Genomic DNA, 15,298 nt, shown 5'->3' with positions numbered 1-15,298 from the left:
TGGGATGTGGAAAACTGCCTAAAGTGAGGCACCACCAAAAAAAAAAAAAAAAAAAAAAAAAAAAAAGGCACTTATTAGGGAGCTACAGGAAGCTTTTAGTTCTAAGGTTGGAATAATTTTCAAAATCACATATACACTATGGATCAGCACTGAAGGCTGATAATGAGGACATGTACTTTGGTGGCACAAGACTTCAAAAATGCATGATTAAGAAATAGAATGTATTATGAAGAAGTCTGCATCTAGTAGCGTACATTCCAGCAGAAAATTCTTCCAGGAGATGGCAGGACTTAAAAAAAGTCTTAAATGGGACTGACACAATACAATATACTAATTATTTGGCAGTGCATAATATCTTTATTTAGAACAATAAAGTATATGTATATAATGTAAATTCCAAATTTGAACTAGTATAAAAAAGGATCTGGGAAAACATCTATCTTTAAGAGGACACATATATACATACACATCACATTTTATAAACTTTGTTGATTACCTTCAGTCAGAATGTAACTATGCAAGACTGTGCTGACATTTACATTAAAATAAATGAATTTGCCCATGATACAACCAGCAAACGTCTGTGTCTCTATCACTAAAGAGTCTGAAGTTTCTGCGTTCCATCAATTTGATAACATAATAGCAACATGCCACCATTACTGTAGATCTGCATTTAATAGAGTTGAATCAGATTCCTGAATTGAAGAATGTTGGATAGTTCTTAAATGTAAATCTAACTCAAAATACCTGCATTTTATGCACATAGTTAGCTTTTCAATTTAATAGTTGTATTGTGTGTACTGAACAGTTTCAGCATATTCCAAAGAGAGAGCAACAGAGAAAACAGAGCTGGTGGAGATCAGATTCTAAAAAATGTGCAGGTTGTACACATACTCCATAGTATAGCACGTTTCATAAGCTTACTTATAAAATGACCTTGTGATGAAATAAGTACCATTAATTTCTTCAAGTAAACAAACATCTAAAGTAGCACATTGAGTTACTCAGTATATCACTATCTGCTTTCTATTCTCACAAGGCCACTATTAATTGCATGCAAAGTTCAACTACTCCAAAGGAAACCTAAAAATATTAGTTTCTCACAAAACCACAGGTATCTGAAAACCAAATTTGGTTAACTTCTGTATAAAAAATACAACACTCACTTTTCCCCAGTTACATTTTAAGTGAAAGGGTGTTCATTTTCTAATTGTGTTAATGCATCTAATGCATTGGGTTCCATCTACCCAAAAAGAAGACTGAGAAATTGATCACTCTTGAGAAGTTAAATAGCTTACAACCAGGTAAACAAGCAATTGAGGGACTTTTTCTGCCATCTCTACTCCCACTGAAAAGTAACTTATTCTATTTCCATTGACTTCAAAGATTACAAGTCAGTAGTCTATCAGACTTTCGCTATGTTCAAAGTAAGAGCCTCCTCAGTGAGTAGACAAATTAGGCACAGAAACCTTCAATTATTTCATGATCGCATTCCCAAGTGCCATGCCATCCACTCTATCCACTGATGTCTAGAAGTGTCCTTATGCTTTGCAAAATGATTGAGAGCAACCGATGTTTTTTTCAGATCTCTCTAAAGGGGGTGCAGAGAAGAGGAAAACCATGGGCTCCAACAACAGGTCTGCTACTCCCTGTGTCATACTACTTTGGTGCATATTCAAAGAACAATGTTTGTGATGTGAAGCTGGAAGGTTTATACATGATTTTTCTTTCTGTTCTCATGTAGCCTTAAATTTGCCTTGCTCCATGGGAAAGATTGGAGTAGCTGACATTATTTGAAAGTGACTTAGTTACTATTTCAAAATGTTACTCTTGAAAGCGAACATTTTGCAGCAGTCTATCTGGGTTTAATGTATTTTTCAATTTAAGACTGATATTTTCTATAGTATCAAACACTAGACTAAGGAGCCTAAAACATTGTGCATTTTAAATATCAAAGTATAATTTGGGGCATACCAATGTCCAACATTACTTGATTTTCTGGAAAAAACATGTTAAGGAAAATGAACATTCTTATGAAAAACCATTAATAAATAAAAGATTTTTGCTTAATTTAATGTAGGAAAAATACTGTAAAACTTCAAATGTATAAGCTTGCTTTGAGAATGTATTGTATAGCAATATGAAGTATTAAGGTTTTTGTAGACTGTGTAAGGATAATTGCTTCCATTTACTGTGGATACTTTTCCGCTGTCAAAAACCAATACCCAGTTATTCTCCACATTACCAATAAGGTACAAATTTCCCATCAGTTGGGTCATGCTGACATTTCTTCCAGGGTTACTCTTAAACAAGTCTAAAACACAAAGTCTGAGGGCCTTGTGAGTAAAGAACTACGCAGTATCAAATGAGACTGAGCTGCAGATGGGAAATTCTGCTGTCTTGATTTTCGCAGAGGTAAAATTTGCAATGCACTTGCATTTCGGAAGTGATGAGCAACCTTGATTATTTCTTATTAACTGGTGAGTGCTTCAAGATTTTCTGAAAAAAAATGAAGGCTAAATTATTGCACTAAGCTTCTTTTGATCTAGTCTAAGAGAAGTTCCTCAGATGATGCAAACCCCAAAGCTCTCTTAATGTAAATGTAACTAGCTGAGCAGGACTTGAAGGCCCTTTTCTTACAACCAAGAAGTGCAAAAAGGCCTCAGTATAAATAAAAATAGTTCCATGTGATCAAATCCTTGTATAAGTGAATTCATGAGAAGTTTTGACACTGATTTCAGTAGGGTAAAAAATCTACGTGGCGTGGCTACATGCACATATAAGCTCTGTCATCAAACACAGTAAGGTTCTGAGTTTTTTTCTTTTGGTGAGTATGAAAGAAAAATCAGTTTTACCATTACTACACACACACACACGCACGCACACACACACAAGTATATATTATATGTATGTCGTATTCTTTTTATGAGTGGTTCTCAACAAATTCAGCAGATGGTTAAAATTTCCACAAGAATTCCTAAAAAAATTAAGTAACTATATAATTTAAAGAGAACTTCAACTTTATGTAAAATATTAAAAGGGTGGTGGGGCTTTTTTTAAGTTTTCAAGTTACTTAAATGAAAACTCTTGCTGATCTGGTTAGTTTGATGACAGACAACAGTTTGTCATCTGAAGTGAGTCACCTTTACCTTCTGCAGTACAATACCCTAATACAGATTAATAATTCATACCCATTATTTGGAAAGAGCCAAGATGAAAACATGCACAACTACACTTGTAATTTTTACCATGGTATTTTTAGGATTTACTTGAAAATGCATGTCTGCACATCAGTCCTGTAAGGATTCCTGGATGCTATAACAGCAGAAGACAAGTGGGAAACAAAGCCTTTCTCTTTTGAGAGAATTAACTTTAAGAGTGGAGATCCAGATTATTAATGTTTAGTGATCACTTAAAACACAATGCAAACATTAATCACAGCTGATGTAAGTAAAAGCTAAATACACTCTCAGGATCTTTCAGATTTTCTATGCTGTACATTTAAAGACAAGTTATCAATGGCATGAATCTTCAGCATTTAAAATGCATTTTGTGGGTCTGTCCTTATTCTGATGTTTGAACGCAATTCAGACTCTTTACTCGCCCTTCCCTTGGCATGGCTGGAAATTTCACCTGTGTTCACACACCCAGCAGTTACTCTTTATGCTTTGAAGCTCCATGAGGTACATTCACCTCCTGTTTACTTTGTCTTCACCCAGTATTTGCTTCTCCTGAACAGCGACCACCAACGCTGATGAATTCTTGAGGCTTTCTAGGGTGGGCATCCAGCCACCTGGCACGTGACAGAGACCACATGTTGCTGTACACACGACCTTTGCCAGGTATAAACACAGCTCCCTATAAGTAAAAGGCTAGAACATAGGTCCATGGCATGACTTTGCTTTCAAGTTTTATATACAATATTGAAGAGTATGTTAGCTGTATCCATTTCTGCATTTTCTGTCAGTTCAGAGAACTCCATCTGAAGACACCAAGGTAAGGTAGAGGACACAGAACTTAAATTAAGGATGTACAGGTATTTATGACTTTTAGTGATTACATATGGAGACATTTGAAAGATGCTTTTTATTCAGGATATGTACTTTGTTTGCCAGAGTCAGCTGCAAGTACTAACGCAACTAAAACTCCTCAAATGCCACACAAGGTAGGTATTCACATAAGATACAGTCCTGCTAAGCACACACTCTTCTTGTTGTTCAATTCAGTGTTGGTTTCACAGTGACAAATTGTCCTCATTTCTGTATCATGTCTATGGAGTCATGGGCAGCAACAACAGATGCAGACTCAGTCTGTCACTCCAGAAGGAATACGAATGTGTTTAAAGGTGCTTCATTTATGAAGCGAACATGGAACTGTTACCTGCCTGAAGAGAAAAACATAAATTATAATTCTGCTGATTAGTTTTCCTCTCTGTATTACTAAACACTAGAACTTTTCACAAACATAAAACATAGATATTTTTCCTTATGTTTCTGGCAATAGTTAAGTTCAACAACACTTGCATAGACATTCCTTTATTCTGAAAGAAAAAAGTATTTTTACAAGATGTGCTTTCCTGTCCAAGAACACACTTGCCTGCAAAAGTTCATTGATGTAATCTGTGGTGATGAAACAACTCTCATGGTTTTACAGAACTGTTATGTTTGTGCATTTTGGTATCTGGGCAATCTCTGGCAGGAAACTTCCCATTGAAGTCGTCTGGACATACCAATATCACACTGAGTTTATATCTTTGGAAAAATCAAATGACTTGTCCAGTGCAGTGATGATTTTCTTTCTCATTGAGCAGAACAAAGCAGTTAAGGGGACTGGAAATCTCTCAAGCTGTAGCCAACTTGATCACAATGGACAGCCTGGAATACACCTGAGAGTGACTGCTACAGGATGAACTGCAAAACCCAGATTGCCTGTTATACTCTTATGCTGCTTTTTCCCCTCATGATATAAAACAGGGGTCCTCAAACGTTTTAACCAGGGGCCCGGTGCGCGGATGCAGTGGCAGGCAGTCATCTGCGGCTGCTTGGTTTCCCCCCCAACCCCGGGCAGGGGGGTTCTGTAAATACCGGGGGCCTGACTGAGGACCCTGGGGGGTCGTGTCCAGCCCGTGGGCCATAGTTTGAGGACCCTTGATATAAAATGAAGCATTCAGTGATGCCTGAATCTTCCAGACCCTTGCCAGAGATGCTGTGAGTTAAGTACAACACAACTCCTGTGGTATGAACTCCCTTGCCAGAGACATGCACCATTCTGTAGAGGACAGCTGGGACCGAGAAAGCTCACTTGCCTTTGCTGCTCACTCTTACATACTAAAGCAAGAATGATGTATCTGATAAGGCTACAGAGACTGCAGACTGTGCTGAGTAAGCAACAATTTATAGAAGCTCAGCTTTACTTGGCCTGTTCTCTTACACTCATTAGTTTAAGGATTGTGTTTTTTAGGTCACTCTGCATTGAAGCAGTTGTAGGACAACAGCTGAAGACTTCTCTGCATCAGCTCTCATGCCAAAAAGGAGAAGCAGTAGCTGCCCTTCATTTTGAAATTCTGGCATATTTCATTTTGTAACATTCAGGTTAAAAGTCAAATGCTTAAATTAATGATACAGGATTAATTACATTAACTACTGAAGACCTTAAGTACAAATTAAGCCCACTGAAAAGTTTTATTTTTTTTCCATCATAAGGACCCTGAATCACTTTTTATTTCAGCAGCCAAAAGTTATTAAGCATCTGGTAAGACCCTCAACTGTAACAACTTACCAATACATGAAACAGTAACAGTGTTGAGGGAGAAAAAGCAACAGCTACACTTGTAGATGTTCCTTTTCTTTTTGCTGCAACATACTGGGGGGAAAAAAAAAAAAAAAAAAAGTCTTTATTACTACAATGCTAGTGTTTCAAAGAAATAGAATGGAAGGGTTTATCAGTTAGTTACAATAAAGGGAAACTCAAAGTATTAGATTTTATGTTTGCTATTAGGCCTTTCTAGTTAAAGAAGAATATTACAAATTTCTCAGGGAGGAGGGCAAAAAAAAGCCTACGCCATATATTTAAGAAGATGTCTGATGGAGAACGTAACCTGTTTAAATTTCCTGTTAAAGGCCATCTCCTGCATTTAACTGTTTCCTCTTCCCTCTTTCCTATTTTTCTTCCTATATGGCAATGTTTTATATGTCCTGTGAAGTTAAAAGGAAGATGTATGTTCCATTTCACAAGTTTTAATTTAATACCTGTGAGGATGAGGTGCAGGATGAGTTATTTGTAGCAACTTATACTTGGTGAATACAGTGTCTTCCATTCTATGTACTGTACAAGAAAATTTCTTTTAAAGAAAGTATTATTCTAGAAAGTTTAAATACAGAACATTTCAGGTCCTGTGACCAAACTGATGGGTCAGAGTCACCTATTTCTGCCTTCAACAGCAGGCAGCACCAGGCATTTCACAGTGTGAGAAGCCTATAGAGTAAGATGTGTCCTTCTGCCATCTGCATCAGATCTTTCCCTTAATCCCTCACAGTTAAAATTTGACCAAACACCCTGAAATGTAAGGTTAAATAATACTCTCAAATGCTTTAGCATGAATTATTCTGACTTAAAATATGCTGAAGTGCTTTTCTGAATTTCAGACTTTGCCCAAGTCATGTCCAAGAAACTTTGAATGTCTTCAACAATTTCTAAGGTATATTTGATTGACTGAGTTACCCAGAATTTTTTCTGTGTAAAAATCAGATAAAGTAGTGTTTAAGTATGCAGTGAGTGGTGAATCATATCAGGACTACCTTAAGAAGTTATTAGAATTTGAATGAGTTCTCATTAACTTTCTATGAACATTAAAAAAGGCCCAGAAAACACAGATGCTTATATACACATACCCTGGGGAATGTAAAAAAGTGAAAGAACATAAAAAATATCAATGTAGAAAATATTTAGAAGGATTTAGGAGCACAGCCAGGAAGACACTGTTTTCTATTTATTAACATAATATCAGCCTAGCTTTACACCATACAGCAAATACCAAAATTAACTTTTTTTTGTTGCTTCCCCTAAAGGACTCAGCAATCCTTTCTCATAGTGGGAGTAAGGACAGACAAAGCAAAGGTAATGGCTCTTTAATCACATTTTGTACACAGAAATCTCCTCCATATAAATTTTTATACTCAAACTAGAAGCTTATTTAAAGGACACACCTTAAGCACAAATTTGACATCTACAGGATGACCTTGTGTTTGAGTTTTTCTGTTTGTCTCAGAGCTAGAGAGAAACCTTCAGGAAGTAGCTCTCAAAGATACACTTGTACATAAGAATATGAAGTGAAACAATATACCTTATCTCATTTTCCTCTTGACAGTCATGACACTGCGTAGTTTCATCACTTTCTGGTCTGGATTTGGGATGTGTTTTCTAGGAAGAAAATGCATTACATATAAATACTGTAAAGCCTGCATTAAGAACTCCCTAAACATATGTTGTATATTTCAGTTTGCTTCAGATTTTCAGTATCAAAATCATCTTGCAACATGTAGGCCAAATCTTGTCCTCCAACATACATTTACTACTGGTATAATTTTACTATCAAAGCCTTTGTATTGTAGGCAGGGGCACAAGGGGCAAAACCAAAATAATCCTCTTCTCAAGATACAATAGGAGAACTGGCAAATTGGGGCAATCCTATGTTTTTAATTTCCAATTAGACAGCTATCATGCTGATTAGACAGAATTTGCACTTTGGTGGTGGAATTCAAGCATGTGACAATATAAAATTTACGTTTGCATGCCACAGTTCAGTGAAGATCAAAAGAGACATCTCGCTTTCAAATGCAGAATGGTTCTGTTTTCCCTGCCTCCCCATAGCTACAAAATGTACTATCCCTATGTAAACAAATGTAATTCTTACCTTCCAGTATATGGCTCCCAAAATAAAGCCAATAAGAAGAGACAGCAATGATGTCAGTGCTATGCTGATCCCTTGCAGGCTGGAGCTGCTAATGAAGCCAAGTGCCTCTTCTGTAATTACAGATGTTCTTGTTAGCTAAGACAGATTTATAGCAGAAAACTATCTTCAGGGCAACACTACTAGCAAGAGCGCTTTTATGCACTACCTGCATAACAGCAATGTAGATAGCATAAAAGATACTTCAAAGTGCTGTGTACATGAGGTGCACTTCATACAAAACCTCACAGGAAAATTTTGACTACAGGGAAGCTCCTCCCATTTCTGAAATAGCTGTGTTGAAGAGCCCCAACACTAATTCTCTTTTCAACATTTCTACAGAATTTTTTTTCTTGCCTGCACTTCAAAATTTTCCGTTTATCAATTTTTGAAGGTCTTCTTTTGTAACATAGTAATTCTTTGGAAGACAATACATGTGTCACTTTGTGCATTCACTTAAATTCCATGAGAGACATCCCACTGACTGCAGATAGACGCTTTGCCTTGCCATCAACGGACGACTAGCTATGAGGCCTCTTGAGGGAGATTATAACAAAATAAGCCTGACCACACTTCTAATGATTGCCTGGAAAGGTCGCACTGACTTCAGTAAGATCAAATCCTTGTACCTTGCAGTCTAGCTGTGTGTTATTATGTTGCAACTATTTCTTGCTAGCTTTTTACATTTTATACGGAAGAGCCCCAATCCTAGTCTTTTATGTACACAAACAATTCCATTCCGCTCACAGGAAGCTGTACACATGCTGTGACTAAAATGCATTTAATTTTAGTTATTTAATCCAGTTATTTAATCAGAACCAGGATGTGAAAAGTCCTACAGAGTCTCCCTGGGATCCACCTTCTGAAATGCAAAGTGAGCCACAGGAGACTGCTGGTTTAGACACCATCCACCCAGTTTTGGTTCATCTCAAGATTTGGTGTCTGCAACTCAAATGGTGAGTGTATGTCAGATTCCAGGAAAAGAACCAGCAGTAAGCACTGGAAAAGTGTAGATGATTAGATACAGAAATGAAAATGGACTGATAGCATCAGAAATTTGTGTATCTCATGCAAACAGCAAATGTCTAAGCACACACAGTATGATATACTGTGTCAAGTAATGTGTATTTAGTATATTACTAAACAGCCCCTAAGAAAACACTTTAGAAAGAAGCATTCTCATAATTAACTAGCAATTCATTTTCAACTCAGGTTTTCTGGTTTGACATTTTTACACAAATTCAGCTGTTTTCTAGAGTCACAATAGACAGAACTAAAAAGTAAAACAAAAATTATGTAACATATACTCATACACTACATATATCTCTGCATCTCATACACTGTTTACAAACTCTAGGTTCTGACTTCAGGGGCTTGAATTTTACTTAGAGCTGGTAGACTCAGCACACTAAAAGGAAACATTGGTCATGCAGAACTGACGCTATCTTACCACGAAAGAAATTTGTCTACAGATAAAGGCAAGATAGCAAAGTTCTACAGACGTGAACATCAGCTGAAAAGAGAGGCTACTGATTAGTCTGCCTCTCTCTCCTCAGACATTAAAGCCAAGAGCAGAAATTCACTGGAGGAGCATATTTTTTCTCCAACTCTCCATCCCAGATTAGGCATAGAGGAGGCTTGCTTGCAGAAATTATTTTCATGTAATCTGGACAAACTCAAGTGGGGTACAGCCAGCCTGAACATCTAAATAAAAAAATTATTGCTATTACTTAATCTGATCTGTGTTCTCAGCATATTCTCAGAAGAAAATTCCTACATTGCTCTTGTGCTGTAGTCAGGAAAAGTGCAACATTGATTTGACTAATACCATTAGCCATTCTTCCCAGTGACAGACCACAGAGTTATACAACTGATTTATGTACATCCTATGAGGATCATCATGTTTTCTGGATTCTGCCCTGCAAACTTCAAAAATAAATGGAAATGTGACATAAAAATAATAATAAAAAAGTCTTCAGGTCACATATAGAGCATAATTTATTTGATAACGTGTTACAGTGGAGTGTAAAACCTCAAAAATCCTCTGCCTACTCTGCAATGCTGTGCGGCATGTCATGGCAAGCATGCTGATTTTTACATGAACTTCTAGAGACATGATCTATATGCAGGGTGATCAGTGACAGTCTAGCACCCTCATTTTTATTGTTATTTTTCACGATCTTTAGGGAGTCTTAGACAACAGAAGAGTTCCCTTTACAATACGGTACCTAAAAGTGGAAAAATCTGATTTCTGAGAAGGTATCTCCAATGTGGATGCTTTCTTCAGCATCTATGAAGAACTGAAAGGAATGCATAATTTAGCTTTCTATGTGGGGACCCGCAACCCAGGGACAGAGCCTAAATATGTGACACTTCCCCTAGCCTACTTGTGAAAAATGACAACAGACTTTTTTCATAACTTGATAGTGTATGAATTAATTTGAAAGTTAAGTAGCCCACAGGTACCTTAAAAAGTAAACAACAGATTATTTAATTTCACTTTCAAGTCCAGAAAAAAAGTATCTTGAAAAGTCTGTGCCTTTTATTTATAGTAACATCTAAAATAGAACAGGTTGGAGAATTTTCAGTCTGGACAACCTCCTGGGCACCTATGTCCTAACAAAGAAAAGGGAGATAATGAAAGCAACCTGGCTGCCAATAGGTTTTTATGCCTTCCATAGGACCTTTTCTTCTGTTAGAAACATTAGAGCTGTACACAGAAAGGTTCTCACTCCCAATAGTTGTAAAGGCAGAGTAGAAGGAATAGGAGGAACCAGGTGTGTCAGGAACTTTCTGAACTCCTTGAGCAATGCCAGAGGAACTGCTGGTTTTGCAGTTAGTGTATTATTCACTTAAAATAGACTCTATCCAGTAAGGTGCAAAAGAGGAGTGGAAGCAGGCCAGCACCTCTCAGAACTCTCTACTCTGCACCTTGTGGAAGATCCTCTAAGGAAATGAGCTCATCAGATGTTGATTTATGTATAGTCTTCGTGGACTTTGGGATGTTAAACTGTGAACACAATATATTTACATTAAAAGCCACAGAGCTACACAATGAAGTTATTGAGTTGCTCTCCACCTTGAGCCATGTGTGTAGGTTTAGCAACCAATTATGATTCAAAGCACTGACTCCATTTTTTTTTCCATATATGTCTCAAAAGAATTTTCAGTTTACCTCTGCTCAGCTCCAACACAATTACCACAAGATCTTATCTAAAAAAATGCAGAGCAGCTCTCACCTATTCATTAGGGTTTTCCATTAACTATGAAGTTGGAAAAAGGAACAAAGGCACAGAAGGGAACGCTAACTGCATTAAGCCATGGGTGAACATTTTCAAATTGTTGTGCAATTACTAAATTAAACCTTGGCATTCTTTGCTTAATTAAAAAAGGAGACCTTCTTTCTAAAAACAGTTACAGAAATCTCTGTTTACACATTCTTTGAGCTGTTCAGTACTGAATAATAAAGCTAAATTATTGTGAGGAAATTATAGGCAAAAATGCAATAAAGTAACACTCAACTTTCTGTGAAAATATAAATGATACTATGGCATTAAATGGAGTGAGAAGTGTTAGTAACAGATAGTAAGTTCTAGTAAGTTCAAGCTTTAATTGGAGCAACATGAGATTCATCTCATGGTGAAAAAAAAAGGCTACTATATGTTGTTTGGTGCAACCACTGTAAGAAAAGATCAGGACTCAAGACTTCTTATCCTGACACTTGTTATTTACATAGGAACCATCTCATCTGAATTCTCTAGACTATGCATGGTATAATGATCCAGACAAACATCAATAAGACTGGGACATAAACAGTTAATAGGAATTTAAATTGGACTACAGTCATGCAACACAAAGAAGAAAACAAACCAGCCTAAATAAATTGGAGGTAGGAGTGGGAGTGTTTTGAGAATTTTATGGGGGAAAAGATGGAGTGGGAACATGCCACAGATATATATTCAGTGTTACAAGGATGAAAACAACACTATTGTCATTCAAGAAAAGTTAGAATGAGATACTTGTTCTCTTTTACATTTAGTTGGGATAAGATCCTTGGTGTAGATCTACTCTATTATAGTAGTTTAATTTTATTGTCATGTAATAACAATGAAGTCATGAAATATGACTCTTTGAACAGCTGTAGCAACAACATGAAAAAAAACGTAATTTAGCTAACTGATATTAATACACAATTTCTGTGATAATTATTTAACAAATTATTTTATCAGATGATGTACTTCAGGTTTGCCTAATTTGAATTTAGAATTAAGCACAGTTCAAGTCATCTGACTGCACAGACTTTATTAATAGATTCAAAATGTATTATTAATCTGGAGGGGTTCTTCTGCAAACAGTGAATACTTCTAAAAGGTCTAGAAACCATTAATTTTAAATAGCTCAATTTAAAACTGTGTAAAATTAAAGAGGGTCATTTAAAAAAAAAATTGCAGTAGTTTGTGTTTGAAGAAGCTTTTTTCAGATTTTCCTTCTTCTCCAAATGTTTTCCTTTTGCTATTTGAATCTAGGGGTGCTGTTTTCAGAACAGTACTGAAGCCACCAGTCAAGGTCCCCTGTGCTGGGGAGTCTGCACACAGGAAGTAATAAAGTTTATTCCATGTTGTTTCTTGCAAAAAGGTGGAGATTAAGCAAAAAAGAAAACTTTCTCAGCAATTAAGCCAAGACAAAACTAAAATCAGTACTGAAGACCGTTTTTAGTAAGACAGAGATGCCAATAAAGATGCCACAAGTCTCTCCCTGCAAAGAAACCTCCAAATAACGAAAGTGCAACCAGTCAGCATCCAATGTCCAACTTAATGTGATTTAATCTGATTATCAGTTCAAACTGTCCTTAGCACCAGACAGGCAGTCCTCATGTCATTTGTACGTAAGGCTGTTAACTGATATCCAATTTTCCAGTAAATTGCTTAACTGAACGCTAATCAGTTAAAACACACCTGTACAGCATATGGCCAGCCAAGCAATTTCTTTGACTTACTGCATTATTTTAATTAGGCTTTTTTCCTATGTGATTATCAGTTCCAGTTATAAAACAAGATTAATAAACCCACTTCTGTACTCCCCTCCACAGTACAGACACAGGTGCCACACTTCGCTGCGCTCCCTGGCCTCCCTCCTGTTACTGTACTGGGTCAAACTCCTTTCATCTGAACTGCTTCTGTAATCCATCTGTCTTTCTTTTGGCTCCTTGATCCATTCCCATTGCTTCAGGCTGCAGCTGAGTTTTCTTCCTCTAGCAGTGACAGCAAAAATTATCACATGTTGAGACCTGAGACAGATAGGTATGCACTCTTTAGCCCCCTCCTGGTGCCTCATAATTGGCCTTGGGCTCATCAGGCTATTTACAGCCAGCTCTGTGACCTCTTGGCAAGGAATTTATGGCAGTGAGACTTTTCTTTTCTGGAGAGGCAGGCTGGCAGCAGGACTTGAAGGTGGATTTTGTTCCAACCTTCTACTCAGATGATTCTGGGGAATGATGACTTAAGACCTTATCCTAATTAGAAAGCAATCAGGAAGGGCTTCAAATCTGGCAGCAGCTGTGAGCCAACTCGGAGATAACGTGTGTGGTGATAAAACCCCAGAGAATAACTAGATTACACATTCCAAGAAAAGGAGGGTGAGAAAAACCTCAATCTTAGTAGTATCTGTACCACCATCAGGAGTTACCGTTGTGGCCACCAGGCTACATCAGGCTGATTTCTTGCCCATGTTTTCTTAAGCACAAGGAGTACCAGCCTCACACTTCATCATCACACATTTAGTTAACATGGAGGCTTGTGAAGTGAAAGGGGGAAATTGTGAAAGAGATACATATTGTCAACCTGATGCGTCCAGCAAACAGCAAAATGGGAAATAACAACACGGTTAGGCTTCAATCACCATTTAAGGAACCTCTAAGGAAAATCCCCTTCTTTTGTTCACGTGGAAAGCTCCAGAGGGTATTCACCTTGTTGTACACATGCCACTAAAAGCCCCTGAAACTTCAAAAAGCTGTTTCTCTTCATCTCAGATTCCTATACCCCTTCTGACCCCCTGACGGGAAATGTTGAGGCTCTTACAGCAACAATTCTGGGCTCTCTTATCTGTCAGTGGCCAGTCAGGTAACACACTGACCAAGAGAGATGAGAAACACGGAGGTGGCCCACCAGAGAGAATATTACAGCCTGGCAGAAGTGTAGTGACTTTGTCCTTGACCTCAGCTGAGAGCATGCTGACCGCGGGAGCTGGCCCTACTGTGACCACAGCAAGCAAATGTGGAGACTGTCTTCAGGTTTGGTGTCAAGCTTGGGTTTGACAAAACACAATGTACAGACAATCTCCTTGTCCACGTGAGTACCCTCAACTCAGTTTAGGATAGCTATTCTGTTCATTTGGAGCAACTTCCTTTTCTGAGAGTTCAAACGAGGTGTCTGGGACAGCCAAGTCTGCTGAGGCTGTATGACTAGCGAGACCTCATGACAGCCAAAACGAAGAGACTTGCCCTCTTCAAATTGTAGAGAGCTGTCACATCACTGTAACTTGATAGCGTCTCTAAATTTTGATTAGATAAGTTCATTGCATTTCAGTATGACAGCTGAGAAACACATGGTACACCATCAGGCACAAGTAACTTCCCATTAATTTGCACAATTAATGACATTCTTTTCCTCTGCGCTCTTGTAACAGCCAGCTACCAGAACAAAATGGAGACACATATATTAATTCAATCACTTGTACTTACTGTTACTGTTAGTGTTACTGCCAATGCTGTCATTCCTAAGGGAGCTGGCAGCAACAGGAGGAAACAAAAATGTTTTTGTGACAGCGACTCTGGAATCTAAATAGAAAATGAGTGTGTCAGCATTATGTAACTTAAAATACAGTTCCCTTTATATAAGATGATGGGCTATAGGGCTCCTCTGATGTGGCTATAGGGCTGTTTTCAAAATCTGGCCACAGGGCTGTTTACAAAGTGGATTAAGCCAAAAAAAGCAGTCTTATTAAGAGGCAGATATATCTACACACTGAGCTGCTGCTGAGTAGCTATTCTGGAAGAACAATTGCTTTGAAGAAATTCCTAGGTTATGGCAGTGATCTACTAGTTACTACTGGTGTAACTGTGCAACTGGATACATTGCCCTAATTAAAAAGCTAATGGCTGCCACTAGAGAGAGAAAAAGAAAAGAGAATACAAAACCTCCATTTACTGGAAGGATGAGAATGATCTGCAGGAGCCTGACTTGAACTTGTTAAATTTTTAAATGAACTAAACATGGCCCTTTTCAGGAGGAGTGGGATGAATTCAGAGGTGAGTGGAAGCTGCTGCAATTTACAACTTGTCCTAGCTTCCTA

At 37.7% G+C, this 15,298-nt stretch overlaps 1 protein-coding gene across 1 annotated transcript in view; it reads right to left on the bottom strand.

Moving 5' to 3' along the window:
• Positions 1-340: 340 nt before the first annotated feature.
• The window catches only part of KITLG (KIT ligand), a 57,289-nt gene continuing 42,331 nt past the window's right edge, over positions 341-15,298 (bottom strand). The window contains exons 6-10 of the mRNA XM_037390126.1: positions 14,688-14,783; positions 7,913-8,022; positions 7,343-7,419; positions 5,779-5,862; positions 341-4,384 (exon numbers count right to left, since the gene is read on the bottom strand). Of these exons, the coding sequence (XP_037246023.1) occupies positions 5,823-5,862; positions 7,343-7,419; positions 7,913-8,022; positions 14,688-14,783 (323 nt within the window). The 3' untranslated portion in view covers positions 341-4,384; positions 5,779-5,822. The remainder of the gene's footprint in view (positions 4,385-5,778; positions 5,863-7,342; positions 7,420-7,912; positions 8,023-14,687; positions 14,784-15,298) is intronic.

Source organism: Falco rusticolus, chromosome 5 (genome assembly GCF_015220075.1).
Source record: "Falco rusticolus isolate bFalRus1 chromosome 5, bFalRus1.pri, whole genome shotgun sequence".
In the NCBI taxonomy this organism is placed as follows: domain Eukaryota; kingdom Metazoa; phylum Chordata; class Aves; order Falconiformes; family Falconidae; genus Falco; species Falco rusticolus.
The sequence above is the reverse complement of the archived record's forward strand: the minus strand, read 5'-3'. Positions and strand labels throughout refer to the sequence as shown.